Below are 18,370 nucleotides of genomic sequence, written 5' to 3'. Positions count from 1 at the left end.
CCTCTGGATCAAAGAAATGAAGTAACGTTGTAAACACACCATTGGTGGGATTGAAAAAGCTTACTCCGTATAGCTTCAAGCTAATATCTGAGCAGACAGCTGTGGAACACCTCTCTTTCAATTCTAACTTTGTCCATGATTTTTGCCCCAGCCTCTTGGTTAAATAGGGGTTGATGATTATTTTTTCTTTTTTCTCAGTATGATTAGGTCCTTGAGGTTATTTGCAGCATAAAACTCTGAAATATTTCTTCTTTTGAGAGTCTGGTTGTAAATGTAGATGTAACAAATAGCCTTTGCTGCATTTGAATCTCCCTAGAGACAACTATGGCCCTGCTTCCACATTGGATCTCCTGTCTGCTCAGATGGGCTGTGGTGCAGGAACTTCTCTTTCTTACTGAATACATTTGCGTCTGTCTGTCTTATGTCATCCATATGCATTTGCAGAAATTTTTCAAAATGCTTCTCCTTTTAAGGTCTGGAGCCCTTCAGGATTGGACAGTACACCAACTTTGTTAACATTGGAGAGCGCTGTAATGTTGCAGGATCAAGGAAATTTGCTAAACTCATCATGGCAGGAAACTATGAAGTGAGCATCTTAATAAGACCCCTGAGGCATCTGCCCATGTCTTTGGCTAGACAGCATGTAAATGAAACAGCTCTCTGCCTTTGATAGTGTTATTAGCAGAGCCGCTAGAAAGTGTGAGAAGATGGTAATGTGTGTTTGCAGCAGGGTGGGCTGGTGGGAGGACAAGGCTTTGAAAAATTGAAGCTGCTGTTGTCAATATTTGTTAAAAAGTACTGCATTTGGTGTATGAAGTAGGATGAGATGGGAAGGATCCAGGTTCTAGCTATTTCTATTAATCATGAAATAAGTTAAAAAATTTGAGAAGGCTCTTTATTTTGTCTTCTCACAAATCCTTCTAGGGAAAGGGAAAGACAGGAAAATTCCTGTCAGTTCCTTACGGCTGCATCGAATGCTCACTGTTGAGAGGGTATTATGAATCTTGTTAGCTGTAGACTAAAATAAACAAACGAAAGAAATAGACCCTTGCCTTGGAAAGTTTATGTGATAGTTTTAGCCATGGTGTTTTTAAGCTCGGTCACTCTGTGGATGAGCATAATTTAATCCATACAGAGCATACCCAAGACTCCTGGATAGATTTTCCTATGAAAATATGAATTTAAAATTGGAGGAATTTGGCCGGGGCTTTGATGATAATTAACTTTGTCATCCAACTTTCCTCACTTTTTTGCAACCTTTAGGAGATCTTCCAGAAACCAGTATCAGAGCTGATTTAGTTTTCATAACAAGGAAAGGACCGTGTATCCCCCTTCATGGACCTGTTCATTATTATCTGATGGCATCCCTGGAGGCGTGTCTTCCTTCCTAGTCCCTCAGCTGGCACATTAGCAGGGCCTGGTTGCCCAGTTTCACCACTTCCCCTGTCAGTTGTCTTCCCCTCATTCTTGCTGCTTTCCAGTGCTCCTGTATGCATCCATCATGAGCCTTCCCAGTTTGGAAGTTCCACGGGGTCCAGGAGGCTCGCTTCTGACTCTGTGCCTTTGTTCTTGTTTGCTTCCTTCTGAAGTGCCAGTGACTCTTCCTAGCCATAGAGTGTTCTTCAGCTGGCAGCGTTTTGATTCTTATGCCTATTCTATGGTGTCCCTTTGGTGGATTTGATAGATTTGACACTGAGAGCATTTTAGGAAGAAGCAAACAGGTGAAAGTAATAATATCTATCATTTAATAAGGTCTTTCTATGTGCCATCACTGTGCTAAGCACTTTATGTCATTTCTCATTTAATCATCACAGCCTGGTGGAGATAGATACTGTGGTTATCCCCATTTTACAGGTGTAGAAACAGAGGCTTGGGGAGGTTAAATGACTTGCCTTTTGTTTTACAGCAAGTAAATGATAGAACCCAAGTCTACCAAGCATGTGCCCTTAACCACTCTGCTATCTCTGCCTAGTGGAAACACTAGGAGGGGGCAGTAGAAACAGGAAGGGACAGGTGACTCTTCATTAGAGTCTAGCTTTTATGTCTTAGTGATCCCTTTGTGGTTTAGTGAAAAGAACATTGACCTGAAAGAAGTTCCAGTCCTGTGTTCTTACTCAACTCAAATGTCTTTAAACAAACTGCTTCATCTCTCTGAGGTTGTTTGGGAAGGTTAGACCTTGAAGCTGTTATTCCGTGATTGTTAAGAAATAGGTCAGATATTGGCATTTCCATTTTCCAGGTCTTTTGACCCTGTTGCTTACTGTCTTACCTCCTGTCTGTTTGCTCCAATCCATTCCCCATTAGCCAGCTGAAGATGCTCCCTCTCAGTTAGCTTTCTCCATTTTGGTTTGTGGCGACCTTTCCCTTTCCTGGATGTTGAGATCATCTTGGCATTTGACCCACACATTGTATGGCAGTGTCCGGTAGTTTTTTATGTGACTGTGACATGTGCCCCCAACTAGATATAAACCCTTTAAGAACCAGGATTGTGATTTACACTTCTTTTTATTCTTTATTGTATTTAAATTGGTACTGATACTAGAAAACATTTTTTGATTTACTGAATTAATTGCTTTATTTATTTTGAAACAGAGTCTTGCTCTGTCACCCAGGCTGGAGTGCAATGGCGTGGTCTTGGCTCACTGCAACCTCCACCTCCAAGGTTCAAGCGATTCTCCTGCCCCAGCCTCCAGAGCTGCTGGGACTACAGGCACCCGCCACCAGACCCAACTAATTTTTGTATTTTTAGTAGAAATGGAGTTTTGCCTTGTTGGCCAGGCTGGTCTTGAACTCTTGACCTCAAGTGATCTGCCTGTCTCAGCCGCCCAAAGTGCTGGGATTACAGGCGTGAGCCACTGTGCCCGGTCCAGATTTACTGAATTGAATTGTGATCCTTTTTCTCTGTGCGGCCTTGGCTCAGTGCATATGGTGCTTCCTTGTGGCATATGCCATAGAGTTTCATGCCTATTCTATCACAATGAGTGCTAAAAGTTTCTATTTTATTTTCTTGGGCTAAAAAAAATCAAGACAACATCAGCATCTACTATTGATTTTATCCTTGCTTATTTTTTTACACTATGAAGTGTACAGTGAAGACTCAAATAAACAAAAAGTCTCTGTCACGTTAGTTAGAAGGCATTATGGAATATGTATATTTTGCCCAACATTGTTCAGAGTGGGAAGTATATAAGACTCTTTTTGGAACACTTATCCTACAAAATATTCCTTAGATGGTCATAAGTGGGAAATGCTGTATTCTGTTTTGGGAAGGTTGCAGTGTATAATAGTACATTAAAGAATTTGAAAAGCCTTCCAGTGTTATAAAACCTGCTGAAACTTATTTAACTGACATTTCTTTTCATGTAACTCCTATTAACAGCCTGCAATGAATACTTTCAGCAGATACTGAAGAGTTATATAGTTTTTGGCAAATACTGAAGAGTTACATCGTTTTGGATGGTTTCTCTAAGGACTTTTTTTTGGAGGAGTTGGGGCTTGAGCTGGGTCTTAAGCAATGTGGAAGGGAAAGGGATTGCGTTCCAAGCAGAGGAGACAACATGATCTGCAGCACAGAGATGGGAACAGATCTGGCTGGGTGAGGGCTCCAGCGGGGGTGGAGTGGGAAGTTCAGTTGGGTAAGAAGATGGGGCCAGCTCAGAGGGCCTTGACTGCCATGCTGAGGAATTGAGAATCTTCATGGTAGGAAAACAGCTTTGGTGGATTCTAAGCAGTGAGATGATGTGATGGAAGAGATGTGTGAGAAAGGTTAATTTGTGATGAGTGATGGGAGGACAGCAGGCCCAGAGTCAGGGAGTCTGGCTAGGTAGTCTTTGTAATTTGAAAGGATTGCTGGGAAGGGTAAGGAATGACCTCGTTAGCCTTTTCTCAAAGTACTGTCTCCTAACGCTGCTTCCTGTCTCATTCTTCCTTCAGGAAGCCTTGGGTGTTGCCAGAGTGCAGGTGGAAATGGGAGCCCAGGTGCTGGATATCAACATGGATGATGGCATGCTAGATGGTCCGAGTGCAATGACCAGATTTTGCAACTTAATTGCTTCCGAGCCAGACATCGCAAAGGTTATACAAAGTTTGTGTTTATCAGGGGGATTTACTTGTCTCACTTTGTCACTCATTTAACTGTGCCAGTTGTCCCATTAATCTGTGAACTCAAGAACTGGTTTTCTGAGCACAGTAGTTTCTGATTGTCAGCTTTCTCAGATAATGATAACCTTTCCATATAAAGCAGATCTTGGAGACAGCTGTGGCTTCAGCCTGGCTGTTTCCAAGGCTTCTGGGATTGTTCATGAGAATTGAGTCTTCTCAGATGTCTGGACAGAATAACAACCCACTTTCCCTGTCTGTGAAGGAAAATCATTGGCTCTATTTCTGCCATAGGCAAGGGAACTCAGTGATTTCTTTCTTATAACAGAAAGGAGAGAACTTTCAGGCTTATCAGACTAAGACAAAAATACAAAACAAGATTAAATCAAGAGGTTATGTCAGCTTTTACATTTGTTCTTTAAAAGGTGAAAGTTGATTTTTGTGTCAGTCTTTCAAACATTTTTAAATGAGTTCTAAAATTTTTAAAAATCTTACCTTATTTTTCTGCCATTAAGCTTGTTATGAGGAGTGATTTTTTTTTTCCCCCTCCTGAGGCAGGGTTTTGCTGTGTGGCCCAAGCTGGAGTGCAGTGGTGCAATCAAAGCTCACTGCAACCTCAGACTCCTCCCACTTCAGTCTCCTGAGTAGCTAGGACCACAGGCACGCATCATTTAAAAAATATTTTTGGTAGAGAGGGCAGGTCTTGCTGTGCCACCCAGTCTGATTTTGAAGTCATAGGCTCAAGCAGTCCTCCTGCCTTGGCCTCCCAAAGTGGTGGGATTACAGTTGTGAGTCACTGTGCCTGGCAGGAAGTGATTTTTGAAGTTCTTTTTTAAAGAAACTTCCTAGTGCTTTAAGAGTTGCATATTTCAGGTTGAGCTGTTGGTTTTTTATTAGGCTTCAGCAGATTTAAGTTAGAAGTCTGTGGTAAGTACTGAATTACATTTGCCCATCTTTCATTTGTGTCTTAAAACTCTTTACTAAAAAGTCTCATCATTCTTCTGGGAATAAATATTTTGAGAATTTAAGGTACAAAGAAGCAAGACAACTTGTTCAAAGTTAGTTAGAATCAGAGGTATAGCCAATTGTTTATCAGCTTAGTATTGGGAAGAGGGTAGACTCGCCTTGTTAAGGCCCAATCAAGTCAATGGACTATTGACCCTACTTTCTTTCCTCATCTCTAAAATGGGATCATCAAACCCCCTTTGTGAATTGTAAAGATGCAAGTGCTTTATCAACTGTGAAGGACCCCATGTAACTCAATAAATTATTAGTGTTCTGATTGCCACAACAATTTCTTATCTTTCTTGGTTTTGCCCTACTACCACAATTTATTGGAGGCCAAATTTCGACCCATGGGGTAAAGCATAAAATCGTTTTACCAGCACGTTTTCACCAGTAGGGTTGGGACACCAAACTATCAGCAAGCAAATATGAGCCGATACACTGGCCTGGTATTGTCGTTGCATTTGACCCTTTTCTTAGCAAACCTGTCATTACTAGCATGCTAAGAAAAAGCATGGTGGAGTGCCTGTTCTTTTTTGCTCTTGTTTGGTGGCGTGGCTTAGGAAATTGCTGACTACTCATTTTTCAGTCCTCAGTTGAAATGTTTCCTGCCCGGGGAAGCTTTCCCTGGATTTTCCCGCCCCATTCTCCATGCTTCCTAGATTGGGTTTGGTGTGTGCTTCCATGGCAGTCTGTGCTTCTCGTATGCTTTTAGTTTTTACCACACTTTATGTCATTACTTATTTAATTATTTATCTTTCTAAGCTCAGTGGAGCCAAGTACCTGGCTTTCTTACTGTTTTCCCTGTATGGTCCTAATATGGTAGTCACTTAATTATTTATTGAATGGCTTAATTGAATAATGTGGCCTATGCTGGGAGCTGTGGTGTACACCTATAGTTTCAGCTACTTGGGAGGCTGAGTGGGGAGGATGCCTGGAGTTCAGGAGTTCAAGACCAGCCAAGGGAACATAGTAAGACCTTGTCTCTAAAAATACAAACATAATGCAGCCTAGATCAGTTGCCTCATTTCATTTCTTTTTATCAATCTAATTCTTCAAGCCCTTCCTTTCACCTTTCCTAGAACAGAGGTATGAATTAAAAGGAACCTATTCTCAACTGTGCATTTCAGTCTTGTCCTTTATTTTAATTATATGCATTTGTTGATAATTAGATCTATTTTTCCTTTCTAATATTAAAAGTCTTTTTTTTTTCAGTAAAAAAATTCAGTAATTTGATTTTCTAAAGGAGAGGTTGAATTTGAATAACTTCGCTAGAGGGCTGTTCCCAAAGGACACAAGGCTAAACATGAATTCCTAAGTTAGATCAGGGATGTCTAAATCCTATCTGAGGTGTTTGCCTCGGGGCCTAGGCACTTGAAAGTGTACTGCACTGAAGCTGGTGAACTGATCCCACTGATTTCATTCTGATGTTCAGCTATGATCTTTCAGCTATAAATCCCTGGCCCATGCATGGAGTATCTTGTAATACTGAAATTACTCCAAGTATTTTGGTCTTAAAGAATAAGTGTATTAAAATTCTGTCTCTGACGTACTACTATTATTTGTTTATTGTTTTGCTAAAGAAGAAACAGGGAATACTTTAGAGCTTTTGAAAAGTAATTTGTAGTGACTTGTGGCCTCTCTGTGATTTTCTTGCCTTTCTGATCTCAGGTACCTTTGTGCATCGACTCCTCCAATTTTGCTGTGATTGAAGCTGGGTTAAAGTGCTGCCAAGGGAAGTGCATTGTCAATAGCATTAGTCTGAAGGAAGGAGAGGATGACTTCTTGGAGAAGGCCAGGAAGATTAAAAAGTTTGGAGCTGCTATGGTGGTCATGGCTTTTGATGAAGAAGGACAGGTGAGTGATTTCTTTTGGCCTAATCCATTGTGTTACCCAGGTTAGAATGCAAGTCTGAAACAGCTACATATATATGTACACATATACATGTATCTCTTTCTGTATACATTCATATACATATGCGTACATGTATCTGTATACAGTCATACATCATGTATTACTTAACAATGGAGATATGGTCTGAGAAATACATCATTAGGTGATTTTGTCATTGTGCCAACATCCTAGAGTGTATTTACACCAACCTAGATGGGATAGCCTACTACACACATAAGCTAGATGGTATAGTGTATTGTTCCTATGTCATAAGCTAGTGTAGCATGTTACCATACTGAATACTGTAGGCAACTGTAACAAAGTGATAGGTATTTGTGTATCTAAATGTATCGAAACATAGAAAATTTACAGTAAAAATACAGTATTATAACCTTAGGGAACCATTGTTGTTTATATGATCCATCATTGATTTAAGTGTCCTTATGTGGTCAATGACGGTATATGAAAATCTGATATATAGTAAAGTCTTTGTATTCATGAAGAAAGGTTGAAGTATTCAGGAAATGCTGTTGGGACGACTGGCTATGCATCTGGAAGAAAATAAAGTTAGATTCCCATTTCCAACCATATACTAAAATAAAGTTAGCTATTTGCAACATGAATAATAGTAGTGGGTGAATATTCCTAATATGCAAAGTTTCTGTAAGTTGGAAAGCAAAACACCCCAGTCAACCCAATAGGAAAATGGACAAAGGAAATGAGTAACAGTTTATATAAAAATAAATAACAAATAGCCAATAAACTTATGAGAAGATACTAACGTTTGTAAGCATTAAAGAAATAAAAAATAAAGAAATAATGAGATTAGTTTCCTTTACCAAATAGAAGAAAAAATTAGAAGATTGATAAATGGCAGCCTTCATAATACCTCTGCCATAGAATCAGGGTGGGGCACATGGGAAGCTTCAGATATAATAATAATTCAACTATGTGATAAACTGATTATTGTTACGTTTTATACTTTACATAACTTTTCATGTATATTTTGGTACCTATTTAAAACCACTAAAAAATCTGTTTCTTATTATTAAGCTCTTCTGGGAATCTAGTAATAAGGTTGAGTATATAAGGATATATGTTCACATTTATTGTAGCATTGTGGTAGCAATAAGCTAAGAACACTAAATGTCAATTACTAGGGGAATGCTTAAACCTTGGTCCTTACTACATAGAATACTGTGCAGCAGTTAAAAAGAATCAGGAGATGGAACCATGTCTTCAATATATTGAAAAATGAAAAAAGTGAGTGACATGATCCCAATTTTACTTAATATAAAAGTACTTACATTTACGTATGTGTGTCTGTATAAGCAGAGAAAAGAATTTGATGGTTGTCAACTGGGGTAGTAGGGATGGTCTGAGTTGGGGATGGTCTCAAATGGGGACATACTGACCGAACAAGTAATGGGATTATATGTACTTTTTCTTTCCTTTCTGTCTTTCTTTGTTTTTAAATGTATTTTTTTGTATGAAAGATACATTTTCTTTCATTGTGAAAAAATTCAAATCATCCAGAAGAATGCAAAAGAGAGAGAATTTTGATCGTTAACATATATTGAACCTTAATTCACACCAAGCAAGTACACAACACACATTAAATCACTTCTTCCTCCAAGCATATAAACCGTGGGTGTGTATTCTTGTTATTTTTGAATGTCATGTGAGGAAACTAAAGCACAGAGATGTCCCAGGACTTGCAGTTGTCACACAGCTAACAGTTTGCAGTGCTGGGATTCAGGTCTAGGTGATCTGGTTTCATTCTTCAGGGCCTGTGCTAAAGGGTCGAGTGAAAAGGCTGTCAGGGAAGAGTTGGCCTGTTTAGAAGAGGTGGTCTTGTAAGATCCGTCTGAGGAGGGAACATTTGAAAACCGGAGTAAAATGAGAGAGCAAGCCACATGGCCATGTGGGGAAAGAGCAAAAGAGGTTTCAGCAAATGAAAACTTTTATAAGATGAGATTATACCTGGTATTCTGTAACTCTTTTCCCCTACTCAACATAATGTTGGCATTTTCCCATCTTAGTGAATAGGGATTAAAACTCCATGGTTTCTGGTTGCATTGCATTCTAGTATGTTTTACTTACTATCTATTATTGAATGAAATTGTGTTTCTAATATTTTAGTAGCATGAACAGTTCAGTGACCAATGAATATCCTAATTCATGCAGCTATTTCCCCTTGTAAATGATTTTTCTTAGAGTCAGTTCATTGAAGTGGGATTGCTATGTCAGAGAGTGCACGCATTTACTATTCTGAGACACATTGTTAAAACTGTCCATCTGAAAAGTTGTTATCTTCCACTAGAAGTTTAGTGTGGTATGGGACCTTTTGATAATTGTATTTTCTGCAGATAGGCAAATAGTTCCGTAAACAAAAAGGAAAACAAAAACCCTCAGCCTTCTAGATCCTGAGGCAGCCACTTTCAGCTTTTTAAGCTGATTCTTGTAGCATCTACCTCTTTATCTTCAAATTCCAGTTTTAGTTTTTATTTATTGACTTCCTACAATGATTAAAGGTTTTTTAGCTTTTCACCATCCACTGCCCTGACTCTGTACAGCTTTACTTTTATCCTTCCCAGTATAGTTCATTTTAGCTATAATCGTTTTCAGTGCTTACATTATTAAACAGTATAAAAGCTGAGCCATGCAATAGTATACTATGATTGCTTATCCTTTCTTACTCTTTATTTGTTTTCTATGAAGGTAATACTTACCTTTTTGTTTGTATTGTTTTCTATGTATTTCGCCTTCAGATTGTACCCCAGTTGTGTAAACCTCCAATATCCAATGTAGCCAGACACATTAAGAGGACTGTCATACTACTTTTTTGAAGAATTCTCCCTCCAAGTCTTCTGACATGACCCGGAACGGCTGCTCAGTAGGCCAGCTGCACAGCTGTGACCTTCCTCCTGGGGTTCCATTTGCCTTTCTCTTAGGTTTTTAGAACTCATAATTTCCTCATTCTTGGTTAACTTTTTGTTTGGGTCATTTGGTAGAGTACATTCTCTGGTAGCTTCTTGTGAAAGAAAGCATGGCAGTAAATATTTTTGAAATCTTACGTGTCAGAAAATGGCCGTATTCTACTTTTACGCTTAATTGGCAGTTGTATGGGCATAGGAGTGCAAACTTGAAGTTGTTCTGTGTTTTCAAAATACTGCTCTTTTGTCTTCTGGTTCCCACTGGTATTGGTAAGAAGTCCAGTGCTGTTCTAACTCTTGATTATTTTTGTGAAACTTGTTTTTCTATTCTCTGGACGCTTTGGGAATCTTTTGTGTCCTCTGTGTTCTGAATTCTTGCGATGATGAGCCATCCATTATGCTGGCACTCAGTAGGCCTTTCATTTGTGAAAGTCACAGCTGCAGTGGTAGGAAGTGTCCTTGGATTGTTTTATTTTCTTTTTTGGTACATGTATTATTGAGATATTGAATGTTTTGGACAGATTGTCTAATTTTCTTATATTTCTCTCCTATTTTCCAACTCTGGTATTGTACTCTGCATCGGGTGAGATTTTCATATCTACATTTATCCTCCAGACCCTCTATTTAGAGTTTTATTTCTTCTTTTTCCAGAAGCTCTTTTTTTGTTATCTGAATGTTCCTTTTAACAATATATATAGTGGGCTGGGCATGGTGGCTCACGCCTGTAATCTCAGCACTTTGGGAGGCCGAGGCGGGCGAATCATGAGGTCAGGAGATCGAGACCATCCTGGCTAACACGGTGAAGCCCCGTCTCTACTAAATATACAAAAAATTAGCCGGGTGTAGTGGCGGGTGCCTGTAGTCCCAGCTACTCAGGAGGCTGAGGCAGGAGAATGGCTTGAACCTGGGAGGCGGAGCTTGCAGTGAGCCGAGATCGCGCCACTGCACTCTAGCCTGGGCAACAGAGCGAGACTCTGTCTCAAAAAAAAAAAAAAAAAAACCGGATATATATAGCAACTTGTTACTTTTTAATGAGGCAAATATCTTCAAATATATCCTGAGCACTTACTATGTGCCAGACCCTATTCTAATCTCTGAGGAGACAGCAGAGAATACACCCTAGTCCCTGTTCATGTACGATTTATATTCTTAGGGACAAAGGGAATAACACATTTTAAAAAAATGTATATATATATGAATAATTGGCCAGGTGTGGTGGCTCACACCTGTAATCCCAACACTTTGGGAGGCTGAGGCAGGTGGATCACCTGAATTCAGGAGTTCGAGACTAGCCTGGCCAACGTGGTGAAACCCCGTCTCTACTAAATACAAAAATTAGCCAGATGTGGTAATGCATGCCCGTAATCTTAGCTACTGGAGAGGCTGAGGCATGAGAATTACTTGAACCCAGGAGACTGAGGTTACAGTGAGGTGAGATCGCACCACTGCACTCCAGCCTGGGTGACAGAGTTAGACTCTGTCTCCAAAAATAATAATAATAATAATAATAATAATAAACGTGTGTGTGTGTATACACACATTGAATGGTATTGAATACGGTGAAGGGAAATGAAGAGTATTTGATCCCCCCTCAGCGTGGAGATGGGGGAATATTATTTTATGTAGGATAGTTTGGGAAGGCCTCATGGATGATGTGACATTTTAGCAGAAGCCTAGGTGAGCCGTGTGAAAATGTGGGGGAATAGTGTTCTTTGCAGAGGGAATCTTGAGGTAGATAGATGCTTGTCGTGTTTGAAAACCAACAGGGAAGCCAGAGTAGCTGGAGCAGAGGGGAGAGGAGGAGATTGGGAAGATACAAGGTTGGAAAGGTGGCACGTCAAATCACATAGGGCCTTGGCGGCCTTTCTTCACACTTTTGGTTAACATTGTTACCCAGTGTGAGTGGGGACACCATGGAAAAGTTTTGAACAGAGGGGTAAATGTGATCTGACTCATGTTTAAACCCTCTGGTCCTTTGTGGAGAATGGTCTGTTAGGGCCAAAGCAGAAATGTTAGAGTTTATTGCTCTCATTCAGATGAGATATGGTGATGGTTAGGGCCACGGTGAAAGCAAAAGAGGATGTTAAAAATCATCTGTTTCTACATATATTTTTAACATAGAGCCAATAGGATTTGCATTCACATTGAGTATAGGTTGTGAAGGAAAGAGGAGTCAGGGATAATTTTAGAATTTGTTGGCTTGGGCAATTGAAAGGAAGGAGCTACTGAGGTAAGAAAGACTTTGAGAAGCAGATTTGGGCTGGGGTAAGGAGAAGTTTGGGTTTGGACATAGTATGTGGTGGGCATGTCGAGTGTGCAGTTGTGTAAATGAGTGGATTTTGTGGGCAAAGTCTGGCTTGAAGATAGGATTCCTTTATTTGGGAATTATTTGTACATGCTATTTAAAGCAGTGAGACTGGCTGAGCTCACCAAAGGAATGACTGTAGAGAAGTCCTAGGAGTAAGTGAGTCTTAGAACCACAGTGCTTAGGGCACTGGGGAGAAGAGGAAACACCATCAGAAGGATATGAGAAGGAGCAGCCTACATGGTAGGAGGGGAGTTAGAAGAGAGAGTTCCCTTAGAAGCCAAGTGAAGAACAAGCGTCAAAGAAAAGGGCATGATCAGCTGTTTAAAGAGTTGTGGATAGACCAAGTGGGATGAGACCAAGGGTTTACCATTGGATTAGAAATGGGGTCATTTGTGATCTTGCTGTACTGTTTCCAAGGAGATGAAAGCTTTATTGGAGTGGATTTAGAGAGAATAGGAGAAGAATAGAAGCAGCAGTATAGGCAACTTTTTACAGTTCTGCCATAAAGGGGAGCAAAGAAATAGGGTGGAGACCAGGGGGGAAATACGAAGTTAAGAAAGGATGTGTGTTTATGTATATGTGTGTGTGTGTGTGTGTGTGTATGTGTGTGTGTGTGTAGATTCTGTGACAGCATGTTTTTGTAAGCTGATGAGAATGATCTGGGAGAGAGAGGGAGGAATTGATGCAGGAGAGAAAGGAGGCATTTGCCAGAGCCATGACCTTGTGAGTTGAGAGAGATGGCAATCACTGTGTGAGTGGAGGGGTGGCTTTAGATCAGTAGCTGGGCAGTTTGCTCAAGTGCAAAAGAGAAGGCAGAGTAAAGAGTGCAGATCTGCAGGCATGCTGGTTGATGTGCTGGCGGGAGTCTATAATTGCTTCTGTTTTCTCGGTGAAGTTGGAAGCAAGGTCAATTCAGAGTGAGAATGGAATGTTGCGCCTTAGGGATCTGTGGTGCTTAACCAGGAGTGCAAAGCAGACTCACTGTGACAGGGAAGGGCAGTCACTGCTGGAGCTTTTGAAAAAACATACACACCCCTGGACTTCAGCCCTTGAGTTTTGACTCATTTGGTCTGGGATGAGGCCTGGCTTTAGACATTTTAAAGCCTTAGAGGTGATTCTGATGTATCTTTTGGTTGAAAACCACCAGCAGAGGTTATTTAATTTAGTCTTCAGAGTAACCACTGAGGTGGCAGCCATCCCGTTTTACAGTGGACCAGTGTCATGTCTAGGACATGGTGGAACCAAGTTTTTACCCTTGGTCTTCCTCATTTGAAGATGGGTGTATGCTTCCAAATCCTATGTTCACCCTGTGCTTTGTTTATTGGCACTGCTTAGTGCTTGGTCTTGTCTAAGGATAGGTTTTCCCAATTTAGACTTGACTGTGACCACAAATTAAAAGCAAATGTAGGAAAACAAAATAACCTGCTAGTTATGAAATATATACAAATTAGAGCAGCCTTAAGGTAATGTTTTATCCCTACTAAATTAGTAAAGTTAAAAATGGTCAAGGTCTATGTAGATACAGCAGTGATATAACTGAAGCCTTGTTTGTTGCAGAGTGTAGTGTAAACTGGTACAGTCCTTTTGAAAGAGAATATAATACCTGTCAAGAGACAAAAAATTGTTTATACCCCTTGAGCTCATAATCTTATTTCTGGGCAATTATTCCAACAAAAGAATTCAGCAGCGTAAGGATACTATATATGCCAAGATTTTACACCAACATTATTGAAAATATAACAGCCCAAGTGCCCAACTGAAGAGAAATAGATAACTTAGGTAACATAATTTTACTGGACTGTTCTCCAGAGCATTTAAATATTATACAGATTATGGAGTTGCATGTATGCTCACTGTCAAATTGTCATAAATATTGAAAATTATAAGAAGCAAAGCAAAAATCCTGTATACTTTCAAAGTTAAGAAGCCAGCAATGCAGGTATTTTTTATATAAAGGCATGTTTTCTGTTGATTGAGTTGTCATAATGTTCTTGGATGTAGCAATCAGTTAAGAACCGGAATTTGCTTTGCTTGGATTGACACCACTGATTATAGGGGAAAAACAACAACTCCCTCAAATGGGAAGCTACTGTTGCGGCTAAGCAAGGCACACCAGCTTTGTTTCAATAGCTGGCTGCTGTGTTGGAGTCTTTGGTTAATGTCTGTGATCCATGTTGCAAACAAAACTGCAAGGTCAAGACCAGATACGACAGGAGGCTGGGCCTGAGACTTCTGGATTGAAAGGCAACGAGAAAGCATTTCTGTGTTTTTCATTGTTGCTGATAGTTTTGACCAGCTGTTATTCTTAGCTCTACATAACAAGATACAGGACACCTTTATTATTGAAATTTCTATGGGACAAGTATACTGACTCTAGATTTAGTTCTCTTTTTCTAAATGAAATGATTTTTAATTTTTTTCATATAATCCATAGGTTCACAAAAATGACTTTTTTGTATGACAATTTTTGATAATGTGAAGTTTCTTAGAAATATAATTATCACATAATAGCAGAATAGTCTATATTAGTTTTTGTTTGCACATGTGTAAACTATATAAAAGAATAATCAATATATGCAACACATTTTCCTTTTTTTTGGTTTTCTTGTTTTAAAATGATTTGAAAATAAATTTCTAATTATGAGAACCATTGGATCTTGATTAATATCTAAATAATCCTAACCTACAAGATAACAAGGAATTGGTATCTTGCCAATGTTTAGATTTGTCTCTGAGGAACGTGGAATGTCTTTCCAATTACTCATTCGATGGAGTTGTGTAATTATCCCTAAATAGGAAATCTCTAGATCATTCCTATGTGTTTTGTTTGTTGTTTTTATTGTAAGTGACATATTTTTTCTTTGGTAGATTTTTTCCCTTTGGTTGTGATTTTTAGATTTTTTCCTTTGGACACTTCCTTTTCTTCAGTGTTTACCTTCCTGCTTGTCACTGTCTCTCTTGAAAGGCACAAATATCCATTTCTATCACTTCTGGTTTTTTTTTTTTTTTTTTTTTTTTTTTTTTTTTTTTTTAGATCAAGTCTCACTCCGTCATCCAGGCTGAAGTGCAGTAGCACGACCTCAGCTCTGCAACCTCCGCTTCCTGGGTTCAAGCAATTCTCCTGGCTTAGCCTCCCAAGTAGCTAGGACTACAGGCGTGTGCCACCACAACTGGCTAATTTTTGTATTTTTAGTAGAGGTGGTTTTTCACCATGTTGGCCAAGCTGTTCTCAAACACCTGACCTCAGGTGATCCACCTGCCTCAGCCTGTCAAAGTGCCGGGATTACAGATGTGAGCCACTGCACTGGGCCGGACCACTTCTTTTTTTAACTACAGTCCCAGAATGGGCCTCTGCTTCCTCCAGGGTTCTCTTGCCCATCTTCAACTAGTTCAGTTGGATTTTAAAACTTTAACTCACCTCTGAAGTTAGCCCTGTTCCATCTCTGCTCCTTTTCAGACTACATTAAAGAATCTAGGTTCTTTAAAGAATCAACATTAAAGAATCTACACATTGTCCTTCTCTTCCTTACAGTATCTGCCTTGATGACTAAATCAAAAATTGTTTTATTGCATTACTCCCTGAGTGTCTGGTATTTTAGCAAAATCTGAGCCATGAGCTTCTTAAGAAGTAAAGCCTTGTACTCACTGGTCACAGTCTAGCTTCTCTATGGCTTAAGAGTTTGATAAAGCTATACATGGCATTTATTCCTTCCTTCTTGCTGCTCAGAGTATCACCGAGTTTTTCTTCTACTCCAGCTGAGAAGGTGCCACATCTCACCTGTCAGTGGTTCTCACCTGGCTTTACATTAGCATCACTAAGGGGCTTTTACAAAACACTTGCTGAGGCCTCATCTCCAGATTCTGATTTAACTGGTTCAGGGTGAGGTGTTACTATTATAAAAAACAAGCAAACAGAAATCCCTCTGGGTTATTGTAATGTGCAGCCAGGGTTGAAAGCCCTTCCTGATGGAGTAAAGCTCCCGTTCTGTTGTTTTACTGAACTTCTATTCTGGATCTGTGAAATCCACAAGCACGATTGAGGCTTTATTGGTGTGTCTGTCCCACAGCTCTGGTGAGGGGTAAGACAGAAGCTTGGTGAACCTAACATGATATGACCTGCTCCTGACAAAGGCCTGTAAACCAACGCTGTGTTCACTCTGAGAGTCATTATTTAATCAAGTGACAGAGGTTGAGTGACACTCAACCACTGTTGCACAGGGTTGTGCAACCCTGTGGCACAGATACTGTGCTAGGCACCATGAGAACAATTTGAGAAGGGCTTCATGCTTATGGAGGTTAGAGTTGATGACTCTGTTTTGGTTCTAGAAATGAATTCCTGTCCTGAGGATGCTCCTGCTTGTCCCACAAGCAAGGCTGTCTTTGGTACACAGCTGGGCCCTACACCCTACTCTCCTGTGGGTAACATACTGTTCACTTCAACCTGCCCTGCTTGGCCAGATAATATTCATGGCTTAGGAGAGAAATGACCAGGACCTTGACTTCTTCATCTACCAACCAGACTAGGTTACTCAGTAATACTAGTGGCACTGGTCGTCCCTGTGCCTTCTCTCATAGTGAGCTTAGCTCGGCCATGAACCTAGAGCCTAGAACTCTATTGGGCTGTCTGGTGAAGGGTGAGCTTTAAAAATTCAAGACTAAAGGCAGCTGCAAATGACCTGTTTCTGACCAGTTTTTTCTGACACACATCTCAGTCTCAACCTTTAACCTTTTCACTCTAACTGAAGGCAGAGGAAGTAAGCATTGAGAAAATTCCATTAAGGAAGACGAAAGCTCGCCACCTTCCCTAAAGCCTGGGTGCAGTGAGGCCACAAAGACTACTTCCTGTCTCCCTTTCCCTGGGCCGCTTTGTCTGCTGACTCCTAGAGACACTTCCCTCCCAAGTAGAGGTGAAATCTCACCCCAGCAGCTGCCCGGAGCGATTAAAGAGACCAAAGAAAACAGTTGAAAAAGAATACCAAAGTAGTAAGTGATCAAAAGATTAGATCTAAGAGAGTTCTTTTCATAATTCCCCTACTCCTCATTTCTGTTGTCTAGGGCCTCACTAGATGCACTTGACCTATGTCAGTGTCCCCACCCCCTCATCTCCACAGAAGTCTGCAATGCAGATTGCAGTAGGGTTGGCCATTTTTCAGGAATGTTTTTCACATTCATTGAGAATTGACCTTCAGAATTGTGACTAATTTTTTCTTATCACTCTAGTGATAGCAAGCAATCGTTTTTAAGAGTAGATTTGATTTTTCATACAACCAGAAATCATTCAGGATGTAATTTGGTAAATACCCTGTGTTGAGGTTGTAAATTTGATCTGAAGACAGTTTCCATGACAAAGTTCAGAAATGCTTTGAGTAAAAGCAGCATTCATACATAATGTTGAGCACGTACGTTGACAGGCACTGCTCTGGGCACTGGGGATACAACAAGACTGGCATTCCAGCTAGGAGAGAGGAGTTTACCAATTAATAAGTAACAAAACAGCCAAAAATACTAAAGATGTTGCTAAAATAATACAATTTCTGGAAAGAAATACTCTGAAGAAGAGTGGAGGAGGTGAGGAAGGGTGGAAGTGGCTGGTTTAGGGAGGGTGATTTAAGGTAGGCTCTGAAAAGGGGGCCCTTGGGCAGAAGCCTGAGTCCTATAAAGCACAAGGCCATGTCACAGTATGTTCTGGGTAGTGGCAGCAATAAATGAAAATTGCAGAGGGAGGAATAAGCTTGGCGGGTTTCAGAAACACCAAAGGAGCAATGTAGGGGTCGCGGAGTAGAGGAGAGGGCACATGGTAGGAGATGAGATTGGAGATGTAGGCCAAGATTCTGAGGCTGATGTGAAGCAGCTGGGGGATTGGGGGATGAGTGTTGCTGGAGTCAGTGTTTTGCCTTTTAGGGACATTATTTTGAAGGTAAAGACTAATTTGTATTTATGACTTAAGACACATGTTAAGCCAGTGTTATAATGGGTGGAGGTGAGGAATAAATGCATATCCTTGAATACACTTAGAGTGTTCTTGCAAAAAGATCTGAGAAAGCAGTGGCAGTGTGAACTGGGTGATAGGTTGTGACACTGCTGGCAGGTCAAGAGAGGAAGGGGCACTTACGTTAATCTCTTCTTTAGT

The 18,370-nt window shown here is 40.2% G+C and overlaps 1 protein-coding gene across 5 annotated transcripts in view; it reads left to right on the top strand.

Annotated features, from left to right (window-relative positions):
* The window catches only part of MTR (5-methyltetrahydrofolate-homocysteine methyltransferase), a 107,852-nt gene that overhangs the window by 37,979 nt on the left and 51,503 nt on the right, over positions 1 to 18,370 (top strand). For 4 of the 5 annotated variants that reach the window (XM_077998301.1, XM_015127036.3, XM_015127046.3 and 1 more), the window contains exons 13-15: positions 474 to 586; positions 3,934 to 4,074; positions 6,775 to 6,960. In XM_077998301.1, coding sequence (XP_077854427.1) covers positions 474 to 586; positions 3,934 to 4,074; positions 6,775 to 6,960 — 440 coding nt within the window. The remainder of the gene's footprint in view (positions 1 to 473; positions 587 to 3,933; positions 4,075 to 6,774; positions 6,961 to 18,370) is intronic. The other variant, XM_077998312.1, reaches the window with a different exon arrangement.

The sequence above is a fragment of the Macaca mulatta genome, chromosome 1, assembly GCF_049350105.2.
Source record: "Macaca mulatta isolate MMU2019108-1 chromosome 1, T2T-MMU8v2.0, whole genome shotgun sequence".
Classification (NCBI taxonomy): domain Eukaryota; kingdom Metazoa; phylum Chordata; class Mammalia; order Primates; family Cercopithecidae; genus Macaca; species Macaca mulatta.
The sequence above is the reverse complement of the archived record's forward strand: the minus strand, read 5'-3'. Positions and strand labels throughout refer to the sequence as shown.